The sequence below is a fragment of the Hyperoodon ampullatus genome, assembly GCF_949752795.1.
Source record: "Hyperoodon ampullatus genome assembly, chromosome: 5".
NCBI lineage: Eukaryota > Metazoa > Chordata > Mammalia > Artiodactyla > Ziphiidae > Hyperoodon > Hyperoodon ampullatus.
The window spans coordinates 9,099,768-9,120,785 of record NC_136918.1 but is presented as its reverse complement, the minus strand read 5'-3'; the positions used below and the strand labels follow the sequence as shown (position 1 = coordinate 9,120,785).

At 40.7% G+C, this 21,018-nt stretch overlaps 1 protein-coding gene across 1 annotated transcript in view; it reads left to right on the top strand.

The window, feature by feature from the left end:
* Positions 1 to 21,018, top strand: part of GK5 (glycerol kinase 5) — a gene marked incomplete at its 5' end in the record, with an annotated part of 86,194 nt that overhangs the window by 26,468 nt on the left and 38,708 nt on the right. Inside the window, 2 exons of the mRNA XM_079704142.1 lie at positions 13,565 to 13,658; positions 18,562 to 18,693. Coding sequence (XP_079560268.1) covers positions 13,565 to 13,658; positions 18,562 to 18,693 — 226 coding nt within the window. The remainder of the gene's footprint in view (positions 1 to 13,564; positions 13,659 to 18,561; positions 18,694 to 21,018) is intronic.

Genomic DNA, 21,018 nt, shown 5'->3' with positions numbered 1-21,018 from the left:
CTTAGGATGCTTTGTATTTCTGTGGTGTCTGTTGTTACTTCTTTTTCATTTCTAATTTTTTTTTATTGTAGTCCTCTCCCTCTTTTTCTTGATGAGTCTGGCTAAAGGTTTACCAATTTTGTTTATCTTCTCAAAGATTCTCAAAGAATCAGCTTTTAGTTTTATTGATCTTTGCTATTGTTTTCTTTGTTTCTATTTCATTTATTTCTGCTCTGATCTTTATGATTTCTTTCCTTCTACTAACTTTGGGTTTTGTTTGTTCTTCTTTCTCTAGTTGCTTTAGGCGTAAGGTTAGATTCTTTATTTGAGATTTTTCTTGTTTCTTGAGGTAGGATTGTATTGCTATAAACTTCCCTCTTAGAACTGCTTTTGTTGCACCCCATAGGTTTTGGATCGTTGTGTTTTTGTTGTGATTTTTCTCTGGGTATTTTTTGATTTGCTCTTGGATTTCTTTAGTGATCTCTTGGTTATTTAGTAATGTATTGTTTAACCTCCATGTGTTTGTGTTTTTTACATTTTTCCCCCTGTAATTGATTTCCAATCTTATAGTGTTGTGGTTGGAAAATACGCTTGATATGATTTCAGGTTTCTTAAATTTACCGAGGCTTGATTTGTGATCCAAGATGTGATCTATCCTGGAAAATGCTCCGTGTGCACTTGAGAAGAAAATGTAATCTGCTGTTTTTGGATGGAATGTCCAAGAAATATCAATTAAGTCTGTCTGGTCTATTGTGTCATTTAAAGCTTGTGTTTCCTTTAAAATTTTCTATCTGGATGATCTGTCCGTTGGTGTAAGTGAGGTGGTAAAATCCCCCACTATTATTGTGTTGCTGTCGATTTCCTCTTTTATAGCTGTTAGCATTTGCTTTATGCATTGAGGTGCTCCTATTTTGGGTCCATATATATTTATAATTGTTATATCTTCTTCTTGGATTGATCCCTTCATCATTATGTAGTGTCCTTCCTTCTATCTCATAATATTCTTTATTTTAAAGTCTATTTTATCTGATATGAGTATTGCTGCTCCAGCTTTCTTTTGATTTCCATTTGCATGGAATATCTTTTTCCATCTCCTCACTCTCGGTCTGTATGTGTCCCTAGGTCTGAAGTGGGTCTCTTGTAGACAGCATATATATGGATCTTGTTTTTGTATCCATTCAGCTAGCCTGTGTCTTTTGGTTGGAGCATTTAATCCATTCACATTTAAGGTAATTATCGATATGTATGTTCCTATGACCATTTTCTTAATTGTTTTGGGTTTGTTTTTGTAGGTCCTTTTCTTCTCTTGTGTTTCACACTTAGTGAAGTTCCTTTAGCATTTGTTTTAGGGTTGGTTTCATGGTGCTGAATTCTGTTAGCTTTTGTTTGTCTCTAAAGCTTTTGATTTCTCCGTCAAATCTGAATGAGATCCTTGCTGGGTAGCGTAATCTTGGTTGTAGGTTCTTCCCTTTCATCACTTTGAATACATCGTGCCACTCCCTTCTGGCTTGTAGAGTTTCTGCTGAGAAATCAGCTGTTAACCTTATGGGAGTTCCCTTGTATGTTGCCATTTTTCCCTTGTTGCTTTTAATAATTTTCTTTGTCTTTAATTTTTGTCAATTTGATTACTCTGTGTCTTGGTTTGTTTCTCCTTGGGTTTATCCTGCCTGGGACTCTCTGCGCTTCCTGGACTTGGGTGGCTGTTTCCTTTCCCGTGTTAGGAAAGTTTTCGACTATAATCTCTTCATATATTTTCTTGGGTCCTTTCTCTCTCTCTTCTCCTTCTGGGAACCCTATAAGGGGAATGTTGGTGCATTTAATATTGTCCCAGAGGTCTCTTAGGCTGTCTTCATTTCTTTTCATTCTTTTTTCTTTATTCTGTTCCGCAGCAGTTAATTCCACCATTCTGTCTTCCAGGTCACTTATCTGTTCTTCTACCCCAGTTATTCTGCTATTGAGTCCTTCTAGTGTATTTTTCATTTGAGTTATTGTATTGTTCATCTCTGTTTGTTTGTTCTTTAATTCTTCTATATCTTTGTTAAACATTTTTTGCATCTCCTCCATTCTTTTTCTGAGGTCCTGGATCATCTTCACTGTCATTATTCTGAATTCTTTTTCTGGAAGGTTGCCTATCTCCACTTCATTTAGTTGTTTTTGTGGGGTTTTATCTTGTTCTGGTACATAGTCCTTTGGCTTTTCATTTGTCTGCCTTTCTGTGAATGTCATTTTCATTTCACAGGCTGCAGGATTGTAGTCTGGAGAAAAAGGCTATCTAAGAGCCTTGTGCAAGCTTCCTGATGGGAGGGACTGGTGGTGGGTAGAGCTGGGTGTTGCTCTGGTAGGCAGAGCTCTGTAAAACTTTAATCTTCTGTCTGATGATGGATGGGGCTGAGTTCCCTTGCTGTTGGTTGTTTGGCCTGAGGTGACCCAGCACTGGAGCCTACAGGCTCTTTGGAGGGGCTAATGGCGGACTCAGGGAGGGCTCTCGCCAAGGAGTACTTCCCAGAACTTCTGCTGCCAGTGTCCTTGTCCCCGTGGTGAGCGACAGCCACCCCCTGCCTCTGCAGGAGACCCTCCAACACTAGTAGGTAGGTCTGGTTCAGTCTCCTATGGGGTCACTGCTCCTTCCCCTGGGTCCTGATGTGCACACTACTTTGTGTTTGCACTCCAAGAGTGGAGTCTCTGTTTCCCCCAGTCCTGACAAGGTCCTGCAATCAAATACCTCTAGCCTTCAAAGTCTGATTCTCTGGGAATTCCTCCTCCCATTGCTGGACCCCCAGGTTGGGAAGCCTGACGTGGGACTCAGAACCTTTAGTCCAGTGGGTGAACTTCTGTGGTATAATTGTTCTCCAGTTTGTGAGTCACCCACCCAGTGGTTATGGGATTTGATTTTATGGGGATTGCGCCCCTTGTACCATTTCATTGTGGCTTCTCCTTTTTCTTTGGATGTGGGGTATCTTTTTTGGTGCGTTCCAGTTTCTTCCTGTCGATGATTGTTCACCAGTTAGTTGTGATTCTGGTGCTCTCACAAGAGGGAGTGAGCACGTGTCCTTCTACTCTGCCATCTTCTGCCTATTCACCGAAACTCATTTTTTTTTAATTAACTCTTTTCAGTCCTTGAGTTTTCTTCATATGCTTCAGGTTAAAATTTTTTTCAACATATTTGATCAGTGGTTGTGTTTAGCCTGTTTTCTAAAACAACTGTAAATGATAACTCCTCCATTTTGGTTGTTTTAAATTCACTTTGTTCTTGGGCTTCCCTGGTGGCGCGGTGGTTGGGAGTCCGCCTCCCGATGCAAAGGACGCGGGTTTGTGCCCCGGTCTGGGAAGATCCCACATGCCGCGGAGCGGCTGGGCCCGTGAGCCATGGCCGCTGAGCCTGCGCGTCGGGAGCCTGTGCTCCGCAACGGCAGAGACCACAGCAGTGAGAGGCCTGCGTACCGCAAAAAATAAATAAATAAATAAATTCACTTTGTTCTAAAAAAAATCTGGAGTTGTTTTCTTTCTTCTGTCACTGTGTCTCTCAGGGAGGCTTCTGCCAACAACCTCAGATCAGGGTGTGCGCCAGTTAGTAGTATAAACCATGAGTCCCTGCACCGGGATACACTTGGTAACTGTTTGAGGGCTCATCGTGAGTAAGGCATTGTGCTAGTTGCTGAATTGAATATAAAGATGCATCAGAACAGCAGCCCTCCAGGAACTTACAGTCTCATAATGCAAGTATGTAAATTAGTCTGCATTCACTCAGCACCAAATATATCTTTTATTGTGGCACTTGCTACTTGTGTTAATGGTTCTTAGCAATTATTTATGGCACAAAATAGATGAAGAGCCAAGAATGGTACACTGTGTTAGACAGGTTTAAGACAGTTCCTTTACAATACTGCATTCTTGTTTTCCCTCTCTTTTTCCTTTTACTGTTGATAGAGCTAAAACAAACGTAAGTCACCACAAGTGAATGTTAAAACATGTGCTGTTACTTGAGATCAGCATTATATATCATCTTCTATCATGTTATGAGTTAATGATGCCACATTCACTTTGTGATCTTCTTCCCTCTTTGTTCTTCAGCTACACCAGCCTTTAACACATCATGCCCCATCCTGCCTTAGCACCTCTGGACATATAATACATTTTGTTGGGAACGTTCACCCTCCTTGTTTGTTCCTACTTATCCTTCGGAGCTCAGTTCTGTTGTCACTTTTCAAAGAAGGCTTTCCTGGCCTCCCAGACTAGGTAGAGTCTCCCCGTTTAGACACTCATGGTACCCTTTATTTCTCCTTCATAGGACTTGTTCCTTTTGTAAGTAAGCAACTGAGTAATTGATTATTTGTTTGACTTCCCTGGTAGAAAATATATTCATAAGGGCAACGATGCCATGTCTCTGTTCACAGCTGTATCCCCAGCTTCTGGCAGAAATTGCTGTATAAATATTTGATGAACCAGTGAAAAAATCAGATTTAAGTGTGTAAATAGATGCTGTTGTAGAATGGTTCCAAAGAATCATATATCAATAGATTTCATTTCTGACAAACCCAGTCTGGTAGTTCTCATTAGCAGAGCAGCGTTTATTCATTTATCAATCAAATACCTCTTTCGTATCTGGGCTACGTGGTGAGAATCTGAAAGTGAATTCACTGTTCCCTCAGGAGGCTCACAGTCTAGTGTTAGATACAGACGAGTACATAGTGAGGGTGCAGTTGACAGACGTCTGCTCTGCAGGACTGCTTTATACCTTAATGAGGGAGCCAGAGGGGGTGACCAAATAGCCTAGAAGTGGGAGTTAGGGAACGTTTCACAGAGCCAAGTCTCAAAGGATGAGTAGGAGTTCCCTTCGTGGAGAGAGCAAACCACTGGTAGAGGCGGGAGATGCAAGAGCATGGTGCGTCTGAAGCATCTAAAGGACTCTGGAGGGAGTTCCCTGGCGGCCCAGTGGTTAGGACTCTTTGCTTTCACTGCTGAGGACACGGTCCAGTCTCTCTTCGGGAAACTAAGATCCTGCAAGCTGTGCAGTGCAGCCAAAAAAACTAAAAATAAACAAGATAAAGGGCTCTGGAATTCAAGCAGTGACATCGGGAAGGCACCACACCCAAGTGTTCTCACTCCTTCCTGACTCTAACCTCATCCCTGACCAACCCTCCTGCTATGCTCTGTGCTGCAGCCACCCCGCGGCCTGCTTCTTGGACGCTCTCCACCGATTCCTGCCTTCGAGCTTCTTGCCTGCTGCTCCCCCTGCCTGGAGCTCTGTTACCCAAGATCTTCCCTTTCTCATCATTTGGAGCTCACCTCAAAGATCACTTCTTCTAAGGGACCTTCCCTGACCATTTTATTTACCTGTGACTTTACCATTTTATTTTCTTCCTATCACTCATCACTAAAATTTTTCATATCTAAAATCACTTCATATCTAAATTTTTTATTTACTTGTTTACACATGTTAAAAATTACATCTCTCCCATGGAAGTAAGAAGTTCCATGAGTGTTGGGACTTTTGTCTGCCCTGTCCTCACGGGGTCCTTCACACCGAGAACAGTACCTGGCACATAGTAGGCACTCAAGGCTTTGATTGCGATGAACCTGGAGAGGAAGGCAGGGGCCCAGACCAGAGAAGGCCATTGGTTGTTGTAAAGAGTTTACCCATTATAAGCAGTGGGAAACTCAAAAGCTGTTAAGCAGGAGAGCAGTGTGACCAAATTTATATTTTAGAAAGAGTATTCTTAAAGCAGCATGGACAGTGGGTTTGAGGGGAGTGAGGCAGAAACTGGAAGTCTCTTTGAAAGCTGTTGCTTATTCAGGTCTCTGATCTCATATCAAAAAGACACCTCAGGACTTCCCTGGTGGCGCAGTGGTTAAGAATCCGCCTGCCAATGCAGGGGACACGGGTCCAAGCCCGGGTCCAGGAAGATCCCACATGCCGCGGAGCAACTAAACCCGTGCACCACAACTACTGAGCCTGTGCTCTAGAGCCTGTGAGCCACAACTACTGAAACTACTGAGCCTGCGTGCTGCAACTACTGCAGCCCGTGCGCCTAGAGCCCGTGCTCCGCAACAAGAGAAGCCACCGCAACGAGGAGCCTGCGCACCACAACGAAGAAAGCCTGTGCACAGCAATGAAGACCCAACGCAGCCAAAAATAAATAAATAAATAAATAAATGTATTAAAAAAAAAAAAGTCACCTCGGGGACTTCCCTGGTGGTCCAGTGGTCCAGACTCTGCACTTACAGTGCAAGGGGCGCGGGTTCAATCCCTGGTTGGGGAAACTAAGATCCTGCGTGCCACGTGGCCAAAAAAAATAAATAAATAATAATAATAAGATAAAATACTTTAAAAAAATAAATGCTGTTAAAAAAAAAAAAAAACCTCACCCCCAGTTACTCTATTCCTTTACCATGCCAGTGTTTTCATAACATTGTCATTGTATGAAATAATATTTTTTATTAACTCATTTGTTTCTCACCCCCCATTAGAATGCAAGCTCCAGGGGCTTTAAGGGTTCTCTCTGAGGACTTAAGGTGAACCTCCCCCCTCCTCCCTCCCCCACCCCCTGCCAAGTTTTTGGCTGAAGCCCCTGAAGGATACCGTTGGCCTCAGGTGTGACACACTGGAGGCAGAGGAGCAGCAGGTTTGGTTAGACGTGTTGCATTTGAGATGGTGTGGGCAATCTTGGGAGGTATGAGGCAGGCCGCTATCGACGTGTGAGGGGATGGAACTTCAGTGAGAGGCTGGTCCTAGAGATGAGGATTGGGGGGCTCTATGAGTGTGGGTCAAACTGCTCTCAATAGAGAGCAGCTAGTTGAAAAGAGAAGGGGACCACGGATGCAGCCCCCAGCAAATACTAGCATGTACCTGGCCGTCAAAGGAAGAAAAATCTGCAGAGCAAACCAGGAAGATATGCTTAGAAAGGCAGGAGGAGAAACAGTACAGCGATACCATGGAAACTTAGGACACTGACAGTTCTAGGAGGGAGGAAGTGAGTGTCTGGAGCCAACATTGCAGAAAGGTCAAGTCAGATGGAAAAGGATCCTGTAAATCTGGGAACTAGAAATACATTGGTGGGAATTCCTTGGAGATCCAGTGGACTTGGCGCTTTCACTGCTGAGGGTGAGGGTTCAATCCCTGGTCGGGGAACTAAGATCCTGCAAGCCACTCGGCCAAAAAAAAAGAGAAAGCAATACTAAATAAATAAATAACTACATTGATGAACGTAGTGAATGTAATTTTCATGAATGATTGGGAATCTAAATTGCATTTGAATTGTATGTAGTTGAGATAGTAGAAAGTGATATGGAAACTCTGAGAGGGCTTAGTTGGGTGGGGAGGTATCATGGGTCAAAGATGGGGAGATTTAAGCAAGTTTAGAGAAGACAGTTGCAGGAATGTTTGCGAAATGAAGTGACAGAAGAGACAGGAAGGCATGGATAAAGAGAGTACAGGTGGAGGTGCCAGTCTTAGACTTGGAGAGGGAGAGCTTCTCCTCTGACCCAAGAGTGAGATGCACCATCGCTGTAGGTGTAGCTGGAGGAGTAGGGAGTTGAGGAAAGTCATTCCCTGTGTCCTTACTTCCCTTGAGAAACAGGAGGCAAGTGGTGGCCTAGGGCTTGAGAAATCTAGTGAAAAGTTAGGCGTGCCATTGGTGGGGAATGGAGAGGAAACTAATTAGGGACAAGAGAGAGACTTTCGTCATTTTAAGTGACTTTGAGAGGGCAGACAAGCTTGTATCTCATAAGTATGGTACCAATTCACAAGGCTATGGGACTTTCCTCCAACTCCTCTCAATGGTTCTGACATTGAAAGTGAACCCAGAAGAAAGTTAGATTAATCCCAGATTAGGTATTGAAAAGGTACATAGTTAACTTGTAAGTCAAGGGATAGAGAGTGACATCACCAAAATAGTGGGGTGGGAAGCTATAGGGGTTGGTCCCTCCACCAAAGCAACTGTTGAATTGGAGAGATTGGAATAAGCTCTTTCAGAACTCTGGAACCTGATCCGACCTTATAACAGCTAGGGGACTGCTGGATAAAGGTAGAGGCTGCTATCCTTGGGTAAGAGAGGACATGTGCAAACCAGCCACCAGCCTCCATTCTTCAGCCCTATTGCACATGGGAAAGCGGCCCACATTCCAGGAATGAGGGCTGAGAACTTTGTCCTACCAAAATGTGGGCCTATGTACTTTGGTAGATTTTGCAATGCCCTGCAGAATTGGCACAGATGCTTACCTAGGTTCTGGCCGTCTCAGCTGCAGTTGCTTCCTTTGGCAGCGTCTATTGGAAGATTTAAAGGGCCAGTATCTTTTGGGGGTTTGCGAGGCCACACATTTTAGAAAATGTTTGTCAGATCACTAGCCGATCACAGAGAAGACGTAACAGATGTTTCAGAAACTTCAGCGACCACACACCAACAAGGAATACATACTTTGCCAAAGTGGTTTGGAAAAGTCACAAACTGACAGCTCCAGCCCTCAGCCAGGAAGAAATGGCAATCCCTGAGGAGTGGGAAAACCAGATTTCTAGAGTTATTACACTTATTTTCAAAGGAATAAAACTTTAAAAAATCTCACTTGCCTGAGTTAAGTAATTAGTCAACTTAAGGAATGTTTGAATTTATCTGTTAAAAACTGAAATTATACATTAAGGTATAATATTACACATTATAAAAACTGTATAAAACCATATGGTTCAGGATTCATGCCTTTCCTTAAAACCTTTTCAACTCCCTTAATTACTCTGTCTTTCCTGTAAACAGCACCTCCCAGTATTCAGCCTCACAAGTTATTAAAGCAAGGTGCATTTTTATACCTTAATCTAACAAAAAGAAAAATCAATGTGTGTGAGATTATGGCAGATTTGTTTCACTCATGCATTACTCTCATATTCTATAATATATTCATGTTTGCTTTCATCTAAAGTTAATGTCTCCAAATACTTATTAAGGAAAACTGTTGTTCCAAACACTGCCCATGCACCATCTGGAAGGGGCAGCCTAGCTGAGAAGGCATTTAACTGTGGGCATTAAAAGTGTTAAAACAATCAATATGCAATATTGATTATAAGAGCAAATATTGCAGGTTTCATCACATTTGAGGAGCTGGAAAATTGTCTTACTCTTTGACTTAGTAATCTCACATTTAGGAGCAAAGGAGATTTGGGGGAAATAACTCAACAGCAGTGCCTCAAAACGTAACCTTTGGAAATAGGATCATTGCAGATGTAATTATTTAAATTAGGATGAGATCATAATGCAGGATGAGGTGGACTCCTCATCAAATATGACTGGTTTCCTCATATGAAGACTGCCATGTGAAGACAGACACAGGGAGAACACCATGTGAAGAAGGAAAGATTGCTGCAAACTACCAGATCCTCCCAGGCAAGGGAGGATCCCCTTACAGGTTTCAGAGGGAGGATGGCCCTGCTAACACCATGATTTTGGACTTCTAGCCTCCAGAACCGTGAGACAATACATTGCTATTGTTTTAGTCACCCAATTTGTGACCTTTGTTATGTCAATCCAAGGAAACTAATACGGTGGTTACTTGGTTTTAAACCAGGAAGGCATGACCAGACAATAGGGAAAGAACAGTCTCTTCAACAAATAATGCTGAGAAAACTGGACATCCACTTGCAAAAGGAAGAAGTTGGACTCTTACCATATACCACATACAAAAATTAACTAAAAAAAATGGATCAAACACTAACTTTAAAACAGAAAACTATAAAACTCTTAGAAGAAAACAGAGGAAATCTTCATTACTGTGGATTTAGCAATGACTTTTTTTTAAATTTATTCATTTATTTTATTTTTGGCTGCGTCGGGTCTTCATTGCTGCCCCATGGGCTTTCTCTAGTTGCGGCAAGTGGAGGCTACTCTTCATTGCAGTGTATGGGCTTCTCATTGCTGTGGCTTCTCATTGCAGAGCACGGGCTTGAGGAGCACAGGCTTCGGTAGTTGTGGCTCATGGGCTCAAAGAGCGCAGGCTCAGTAGTTGTGGCTTGCGGGCTCCAGAGCACAGGCTCAATAGTTGTGGCTCATGGGCCCAGCTGCTCAGTGGCATGTGGCATCCTCCCAGACCAGGGCTCGAACCTGCGTCTCCCACACTGGCAGGCAGATTCCCAACCACTGCGCCACCAGGGAAGCCCCAGCAATGACTTCTTAAATGACATCAAAAGTACAGCTAACAGGGTCTTCCCTGGCAGTCCAGTGGTTGGGATTTTGCACTTCCAAAGAAGGGGGCGCGGGTTCAATCCCTGGTCGGGGAACTAAGATTCCGCATGCCACATGGCCAAAATAAGATTTAAAAAAAAAAAAGAAAAAGTGCAGCTAACAAATGAAAAAAATAGGTAAGTTGAATTTTATCAAAATTAAAAACTTTTGTGCATCAAAGAATACTATCAAGATATTTTCATCTATTTACGATGAGTAATTTTTCTTTAATTTTCTTAACTATTGGAACTGTCCAAAGTAGAAACTGAGAAGAGCCCTAAATTTAATACAGAATAATAAGAAATAAAGTCATGCTGAAATTATTTTGACATAATGTATAATTTGCATTTTAAAAATGTCTGAGGGCTTCCCTGGTGGCGCAGTGGTAGAGAATCAACACAGGTTCGAGCCCCAGTTCGGGAAGATCCCACATGCTGCGGAGCAGCTAAGCCCGTGCGCCACAACTGCTGAGCCTGCGCTCTGGAGCCCGCAAGCCACAACTACTGAGCCCACGTGCGTGGAGCCCGTGCTCCACAACAAGAGAAGCCACCGCAGTGAGAAGCCTGTGCACCGCAACAAAGAGTAGACCCCACTTGTTGCAACTAGAGAAAGCCCGCGCACAGCAACGAAGACCCAACGCAGCCAAAAATAATTAAATAAAAATAAATAAATAAATTTATTAAAAAATAACAATAGGAGAATCACTTCTCTGATTTGTAGTAACGATGATCGTGATCGTTTGGATCACTAAAGGAAAAAGATGTACCATGTTCATGATGTATGTGAATGCTGTGATCCCATTAATAAAGGTGAAAAACAGAAAGAAAAAAAAAGGACACTTTAAAGTAAGTGAAAACTCATAAAATGGGAGAAAACATTTGCAAATCATATATTTGATAAAGAATTAATATCCAGAGAATATAAATAACTGACAGCTCAGCAACAAAGCCTAAACCTAATTCATAAATGGACAAAGGGTTTAAATAATATTCAAATGGTCAAATAGCACATGAAAAGATGCTCAATATCATTAGTCATTGGGGAAATGCAAATCAAAACCACAATGACATACCACTTCACATCTCCCAGGATGGCTATAATTTTTAAAATGTAAACTAATAAGTGTTGGTGAGGATATGGAGAAATTGGAACTCTTACATACTGGTTGCTGGAATGTCAAATGGTGCAGCCGCTGTGGAAAACGGTTTGGCAGTTCCTCAGAAACTAAACATAGGGGACTTCCCTGGTGGCACAGTGGTTGAGAGTCCGCCTGCCAATGCAGGGGACACGGGTTTGAACCCTGGTCCGGGAAGATCCTACATGCCACGGAGCAACTAAGCCCGTGCACCACAACTGCTGAGCCCACGTGCTGCAACTACTGAAGCCCATGAGCCTAGAGCCCGTGCTCCGCGACAAGAGAAGCCACTGCAATGAGAAGCCCTCGCACCACGGCAAAGAGTAGCCCCTGCTCTCCACAACTAGAGAAAGCCCACGTGCAGCAGTGAAGACCCAACGCAGCGAAAAATAAGTAAATAAAAAAGAAACTAAACACAGAATTATCATATGACCCAGCAATTCTAATCCTAGGTATATACCCAAAGGAATTGAAAACAGGGACTCAGATATTTGTACAGCAGTGTTTATAGCAGCATTATTTACAGTAAGAAGAGGGTGGAAACAGCCCAAGTGTTTGGAAATAGTGCTGATGGTTACACAACATTAATGCCACTGTACTGTGCACTTACAAATGGTAGAAATGGTAAATTTTATGTTATATTTTACCACAATTTAAAAAAGAGAGAGTCGAGGGATAGAGAGTGTGTGAAGGCAAGTTATTTAAAGTGATAGACCATGTAAGTAAGCCTAGTAGGAAAGTAAGCCTAGGAGGGGTTGGTAAGAAGGAAGGGGAATGTTTGAGGGATTAAAGGATGCAGTAAGTCTGAAGGGAAGGTACTTAGGGAGTAAGATTGAGAGAACTGAAATAATAGCAAGAAGTATTGACTGATATATTAGAATGTTAGGATTTCTTTTTGGTTTTTTTTTTGGTTAATTTGCCTTATTTATTTATTTTTTAGCAAATTGGGATTGCAATATATGTAGAGTTTTTATCCTGATTTTTTTTCCCTTTAATATTATACTGTGGGCATTTCCCTGCCATTAACCTGTTGTTTTGTGTGTTTTGGGTGTATAGCAAAGTGATAGAATTTCGTGGTAGAATGTTTCCAGGTGATAGAGTTGAGGATGTGACCATGGGTGAGGATTGCTTTAAAAGAGTGGGAAATGACAGTCTTGGGAATTGAACGTGGTCACAGTCACATAGGAGGAGGCCTGGAGGGAGCACAGAAGGCCAGCCTGGGCTGGATGTTGAAGCTGAGTGGATGGCAGTGGTTGGTTTGTAGGAGCCTCAAAGGAAAAAGGGTTTATTTCTACTCTGTTTCTTAGTGCTGTGCTTTTATTGTAGTATTGACCCAGAGTTTGTTGAATTTCTTTTTTTTTGGACTAATTTTGGGAAGCCTGGGTAGGTTGCCAGTCAGGGGCTGAACCAGTGCTAAAGGTGAGAGGTATAAAACAGGCTCAGCGGTTTCCCTGGTGGTGCAGTGGTTAAAAATCGGCCTGCCAATGCAGGGGACACAGCTTTGAGCCCTGGTCCGGGAAGATCCCACATGCCACGGAGCAACTAAGCCCGTGCACCACAACTACTGAGCCTGGGCTCTAGACCCCACGAACCACAACTACTGAGCCTGCATGCCACAACTACTGAAGCCCGCATGCCACAACTACTGAAGCCCATGCACCTAGAGCCCGTGCTCTGCAAAAAGAGAAGCCATCACAATGAGAAGCCCGTGCACTGCAACGAAGAATAGCCCCGACTTGCTGCAACTAGAGAAAGCCCATGTACAGCAACAAAGACCCAACGCAGCCAAAAATTCATAAACTTATAAAGAAAAAAAAACAGGCTCAGGCTACATTTTAGCTGTTCTGTAGGTACAGAAGTTTTTATCTGATTGTGTATATTAAGATAAGTACAATGAAAAGAGAAAGTATTGGCTTCTTTACCTTGCTTTTAAAATTGTATAAACAAGTCTTTGAAGGCTTTTCATCAGTTTTGTTTTTGGAAGTGTATACATTGTAATGCTTCAAAAAGAATATTTTTGGGATAGAATCTGATCTAAAATTTTATACTGTACATCACATAATTGTTACAAAGTGTGTTCAGTTTATCAAATCAAAGAGAAGAAGGCATTCAGAAAGCCCCAGTTAATTAAATTGTATGTTGAAATTACAGTTTGGCTTCTAATTTTGTTTTCTCTTGTGACAGATTTTTATATAATATAGTCTCTGATTTATATTGAGTCTCAAAATACTGTTTCCATTTTTCTTAGGAAAACGGGAAAGCATTTCCACAACTTCATTAGTTGGCAAGACCTAAGAGCTATTGAACTTGTAAAATCTTGGAATGGTTCTCTTTTAATGAAGGTAATCTTTTTCTTATGTTCAGTGATTTGGATGTTACTGTTTTTTTCCTGTAAATGTCCTTTAGCCGTAGGCAGAATTGTATCATCTACTGATGATGTCTAAGGACATTAAGCAGAGAATACACACATGCACACTCCCCACCCCAGTGAAATTTAATAGCAGTCACCCAAGAGTGTGCTGGTGGACCGAAGTCCTTAACAGCTACACCTCAGGAACTGCTGAGGAGGTTTGGGGTGGATCAGAGGTTCACAAGTGAGTGAGAATTCATTTCCATTCCTGGAGAAATCAAAAAAATATGGACTATGTCCAGAAAAGATACAGACTATGTCCAGATTTTATCATCTCTTGCTATAAAAATGGTTAATGGGTGTTGAGATAGATAACTAGCTGACTGCCACAAGCTTTCACCATGCTGCCTGGCAAATGATGATGCTGATGACTACAGTGACAGCAGTAGTAGCATCTCACTCCAAAGTGTGAGACTACCGAGTTAAAGAGCGAGACAATTTTCCAGCTCCTCAAATATGTTGAAACCTGCAATATTTGGTCTTACAATCAATATTGCATATTGATTGTTTTAATGCTTCTAATGCTGCACAGTTAAATGCCTTCTCAGTTAGGCTGCCCCTACGAGGTGGTACATGGGGAGTGTCTGGAGCATCAGTTTTCCTTGATAAGTGTTCGGAGACATTGATTTTATATGAAAACAAACTTGAATACATTATAGAATATGACAGCAATGCATGAGTGAAACAAATCTGCCATAGGCTCACCCACAATGATTTTTTTTGTTAGTTTAATATATAAAAAAGCACCTTGCTTTAATAACTTGTGAGGCTGAATACTGAGAGGTGCTGTTTATGGGAAAGATAGAGTAAGAGAGTTGAAAGTGGTTGTAAGGAAATATTGTGAACTTTGAATGATATAATTTAAAATTATACTATTTATAATGTGCAGTGTTATACTTTAATATATAATTTTAGTTTTTAATAGGTCCAGTCATTAGATGTTCCTTACGTTAGTCAGTGAGGTGTTTAATAAAACTTTTATTCCTTTTAAAATAAATTGTGAAAACATTTATTTCTGTAGTATAAGCCCCAGATCTCAAATCGTGATGAAAAACTGACATCAAGCACAAAACTGAGCATTTAAAGCACTTGTCTGCTTGATATTGAACAGGTATATGATATAAGTTTTGGCCTCTCTTAGCAGAGAAATGCACACAAACAGACTCATGGAGTTTAGCACACAAAATTGCAGAGCTGGTCCTGCCAGTGAACCCTACCCTATAATCATCCTTTTCCAGATGCTTATGGTCTGTTGACTCAGGTTCTTGGAAATGTTTAGGGAGGGTGTGCCAGAGCGGGCACCAAGGTCGTGCGTTTAGCCAAGGCTACCCGCAGGCAAAGTGGTGAAGTAATCGGGGCGTGGTGGCCATCTCCTGGCACCACAGTTTCCTCCAGTCACGCCACGCACCCATGCTTCCTCTCACTGTTCCGATTCTTGCCTGTCGGTTGCTAAGGCTTCTTTTTGCTTTTAGCATAGAAGTCCCTACTCCTTACCAGAGTGTGACCCTGTCTCCAGCTCTGACCCCTTCCCAGACCCCTCTCACCCTGAAGTTGCTAAGGATTAGGCTCCAGCTTTGCCAGCCCTCAAGCCCTTTCTTACCTGAAGGCCCTCGTATCTGCAAGGGGCTCTCTCTGCCACCATGGCTGGATCCTTCTCATCCTTCAGGGCCCAGCCTCACCACCACCTCCTCTGTGGGAGCCCTTCTCTGCCATCCTATTCATAGTAGCGCTCCTCACCCCACCCCCCAGTCCGATCTCTATTACTGTCCTTTATCTCTTTCACAGCACTCATCAAATTTCAGAGACTCTGAGATGTACATTTCTTAATTGAAGTTTTAATTGAGGTCATTGTAGATTCACATGCAGTTGGAAGAAATAATAGAGACCCCTTACAGGCTTTGCAGTTTCTCCCAGTGGTAACATTTTACAAAACTATAGCATAATGTTACAACCAGGATATTGACATTAATATAATCCATAGATCTTATTCAGATTTCCCCAGTTTTACTTGTACTCACTTCCGTCTGTAGGTATGTGTATGTGTTTTAGTTTCTGTACAGTTTTTTCCCATATGTTCACGTATCTGTCACCGCAAGGATGATGAACAGACGCGGAACTGTTCCATCACTACAAGGATCCCTCCCTCATGTTGCTTTTCATAACCACATCCACCGCTCTCCTGTGTACCTCCACCCCCCCATCCCTAGCTCCTTGCAACCACGAATCTGTCTTCCATTACACATTTTTCTCATTTCAAAAATGTTATATATGTGGAATCATGCAGCATAAAACATGTTTTTTTTTTTTTTTTTTTTTTTTTTTGTGGTACGTGGGCCTCTCACTGTTGTGGCCTCTCCCATTGCGGAGCACAGGCTCCAGACACGCAGGCTCAGTGGCCATGGCTCACGGGCCCAGCCGCTCCGCGGCATGTGGGATCCTCCCGGACCGGGGCACGAACCCATGTCCCCTGCATCGGCAGGCGGACTCTCAACCACTGCGCCACCAGGGAAGCCCATAAAACATGTTTTTGATTTGCTTTTTTCACTTAGTATGATTCTCTGGAGAATGCAGGTTGTTACATGTATCAATAGCTTGTTTCTTCTGTATTGCTGAGTTGTATTCAGTGGTACAGATGTACCACCTGTTGAAGGACATCTGTGCTAATTCCAGTTTGGGACTATGACAAATAAAGCTGTTATGAACATTTGTTTATGGAATTTCATGTGAACATAAGTTTTCATTTCTCTGAGATAAATACCCCAAGAGGATGACTGCTAGGTTATAGGGTAACTGCATGTTTTATTTTGTAAGAAACTGCCATACTTTTTCCCCAAGTGGCTGTACCATTTGCATTCCCACCAGCAATGTATGAGTTATAAGACATAACGTTTTTTTTTCCAATTTTGAAAAGGATGATTTTTAACTAGGACACATTTTTTAATCATCAGGGTTTTTTTTGGTTATTTTAACCATAAATTATATCTTACAATTATGTCATAATTTAACTAGCAGGACTTTTTTCTTTTTTGTTAGTACGTTAAATAGTGGTTCATCTTACAACCAGTGTCTTCTTAGATTATCTCATTTATTGATTTGCTTACGTATTTGTCTGTCTCTTCCCACTAGACTGTAAATTTCAAGAAGGCAGGGATTCTGCCTCTTGTTCACTCTGTTTTCTCAGGACCTAGCGTACTTCTTGGTACATGGAAGGTACTCAATAAATATTTGTTAAATATATGAACAAAAGTGTTCCTCGTTCATATGTTGACTAAAAGTGCAGGTATTAGAACTCTTAGTACTTTTTGTGTGCCCCCGCCAAAGTATCTGCATTTTAACAGAAGATCCCTGAAGGATCCTAAATCTAAGTTTTTATACGGAAAAGTATAGTTGCTTATGGAAGAAGAACTCATTTCAGTTCGAGATGTTTCGTAACATATAACACATCAGAAGAAGGATTCTGGGTGTTCACCTTAAATACTTTAACATAGTCTTATATTTAATAAGTAATGTAAAATATAAGGAAGTGCAGAAGGTTTGAGTACTGAACAGGGTGAAAAGGAGGGTACAGACTTTCAGTTATAACGATGAATAAGGTCTGGGGATCTAATGCCTAATATGGTGACTAGTTCATAATCCTGTATCGTATAACGGAAATTTGCTGAGGGAACAGAGCATAAATGTTCTCACCAAAAAGAAAAAAAGGTGAAAAAATTAAAATGAGCCTCATTGTTCAAAAAACAAAAAAGGACAAAACTGAAATGTAGAGAGAACTGAGTCTACACATTTCTTGATTGATGCATTATGCTAAAAATGAAAGAAAAATAAATTTATTTCTATTTTAAATAAATAAACCAAAATCTTTCCATTTATTTTGGGGAGGGGTGGGAATAATAGGAAAAAATGCATAAAGTAGGTAAATTCTCTATAAATGAATGTTTTGTAAAACATCAGTTTCAGAAGTTGAATTGTCCATCTGCATCCTTCTAGTTAGGTAGCAGGATAAGGGTTTATTTTCTTGTTGTTTTTTGGGTGTTTTTTAGTACGTCTTACAAACCTTAAAACTCAATGCTAGTTTTCTGTATAAGGCTTTTTTTTTTTTTCAGTTAAAGGTTTTGCATACGAAGAAGTAAATTGAAAACTGTATGTTTCATCTTCAATCATTAGATAAATATAAATAGTATTAAATAAAATCTCTTATCCCAGATTTTAAGCACTTAGTGTGTAGGGGAGCTTCCCTTCTGGGTTAATACTAACTTGATTAAAAATATATTTCTAATAGAAAAATAGCCTTCTCCCTTGACTCTCTACCTTTATTTCCATAGTTAAAAATAGGTAAAGAGGTAGAAAATAGTTTTGTTTTGTTTTTTTTGCGGTACGTGGGCCTCTCACTGTTGTGGCCTCTCCCGTTGCGGAGCACAGGCTCCGGACGCGCAGGCTCAGCGGCCAATGGCTCACGGGCCCAGCCGCTCCGCGGCATGTGGGATCCTCCCGGACCGGGGCACGAACCCGTGTCCCCTGCATCGGCAGGCGGACTCTCAACCACTGCGCCACCAGGGAAGCCCAAAAATAAGTTATTTTTAAAAGACTTTTATAAGTACTTGAACCTCTAGTGTTTGCTAAAGAAGTTCATAGCAGGTGTGTCACATTTTGTATTTTAGAATGCAAATTGTCCTCTTAGGGTGCTTTGCTTGATCTCCTTAAGTGCTGAGAACACTTTATAAGTAGTGAAATAAATTGTTTGCTATTGGGTTTGTTTGCATGTTTATGAAATTTAATATAGAAACATCAAACACCATTAAATGCATTTTCCTAAAATATCTTTTTTTTTAAAATAGCTCATACACAGCTCCTGCCGAATGCTGTACTTTTTCACTAGAAGTAAACGATTTTTAGCAGCCAGTTTGTTCACTTTCACAACCCAGCATGTTTCTTTGAGATTGGCCTGGATTTTGCAGAACCTGACTGAGGTAAGGAAAGAGTGTGTTTGTGTGTGTGTGCGTGCGTGTGTGTGTGTGTCTAGATTATAGGGATGAAAAAAATGCAAGGAATAAAGATAATAATTTGATTATTTGAGGGAAAATTAAGTGTCCACCACATTGGGATGGAAGACAAGGAATCCTTACTCAGTTTGTTTTTTTAAACCTTTTTATTGTGAGTCATGGCACATATAAAAAAGTGAACAAAACGAAAATGTACCACTCAGTGATATTTTGTGGAGCAAATATCTGTGTAACACTACTCAAATCAAGAACTAGAACACTGTGGCACTATGTATTACATTTTCTTTCCACTTTTACAATTTACATGTTTATTCCAAATATTCCAAAATATTTTTGAATTTTGTAAATGGAATCATACAGTGCTTATTCTTTTGTGTCTGACTCCTTTTGCTTAACATTATATTTGTGAAATATGCCCAAATTGTATGTAAATTAATTTCCTTATATTTTCATTGCTATTTAGTGTTCAGTATATGATTTTACATAGTTTATCCATTTATCCCTTTTGTTCATGTACATTTGAGTTATTTCCAAATGTACATTTTGGGCCATTATGAATAATGCTATGTAAATGCATTTCTGCTGTATGGGAATGGAATTTTTAGGGCATGAATGTGTATATATATTTTCACCTTTAGTGGATAATATCAAACATTTTTCCACAGTTTTTGACAATTTATACACCCCTCATCAGTGAAGGAGGAATTTATAATTTCATTTACCATCATAATTGATATTATCAGTCTTTTTAATTTTAGTCATTTTGTGGATAGGTAGTGATATTTCATTGTGGTTTTAGACTGGATAAAAAAGCAAAATCAAACTATATGCTGTCTTATGGGAGACATTCTTTAGATTCAAAAATACAAATCAGTTAAAAGTAAGTGGATGGAATCTATGAAACGGAAACAGACTCACAGACATAGAGAAGACAGGCTTGTGGTTGCCAAGGGGGAGGGGGAGGGGGGAGGGAAGGATTGAGTGGTTGGGATTAGCACATGCAAACTAGTATATACAGGATGGATAAACAGCAAGGTCCTACTGTATGGTGCAGAGAACTATATTCAGTATCCTGTGATAAACCATAATGGAAAAGAATATGAAAGAGAATGTATATATATGTATATAGAATCACTTGGCTGTACAGCAGAAATTAACACAACATTGTAAATCAACTATACTTCAATAAAATATTTTTTTAAAAAGCAAATGAATGGAAAAGATTTCCATGCAAACAGCAACCACAAGCTAAGTGACTATCTAATATCAGACAAAACAAACTTTAAAAACAAACAAAAAATGTTACTAGAGAAAAAGAAGGGCATTTCATAATAAGAAGAAGTCAATCCATCAGAAATATATAACAATTGGGACTTCCCTGGCATTCCAGTGGTTAAGACTCCACACTTCCACTGCAGGGGGCACAGGTTCCATCCCTGGTCGGGGAAGATCCTGCATGCTGAGCTGCGCAACCAAAAAATATATATATAATAATAATGCACATAATAACAGTGCTCCAAAATACAGGAAGCAAAAACAGACAGAACTGAAGGTGTAAATAAACAGTTCATCAGTGGTAGTTAGAACAACTAGAGAGAAGATCAACAAGGAAATAGAAAACTTGAACAGCATAACCCAACTAGACCTAATAGACACTTATGGAAAACTAATAACAGCAGAATATACATCCTTCTTAAGTGCACATGGAACCTGCTCCAGGATAGAACATATGCTACACCATAATACAAGTCTCAATAAATTTAAAAGGACTGAAATTGTACAAAGTATTCCTATGACTACAAAGGAATGAAATTAGAAATAAGTAGCAGAAAGAAATTTGGGAAGTTCAAAAATATGTGGAAATTAAACAAAGCACTTTTTTTTTTTTTAATTTTTTTTTTTTTTAAATTTTTTTTTGCGGTACGCGGGCCTCTCACTGTTGTGGCCTCTCCCGTTGCAGAGCACAGGCTCTGGACGTGCAGGCTCAGTGGCCATGGCTCACGGGCCTAGCCACTCTGCAGCATGTGGGATCTTCCCAGACCGGGGCACGAACCTGTGTCCCCTGCATCGGCAGGCGGACTCTCAACCACTGCGCCACCAGGGAAGCCCAACAAAGCACTTTTAAATAATCAATGGGTAAAAGAAGAAGTATCAAGAGAAATTAGAAAAATTTTGAGATGAATGAAAATGAAAACACAGTATACTACGATATGATGTAGCAAGAGTAGTCTTTACAGGGATATTTAGAACAAGACTATATTACATAGAGAGACTACATGAAAACAAATCTAA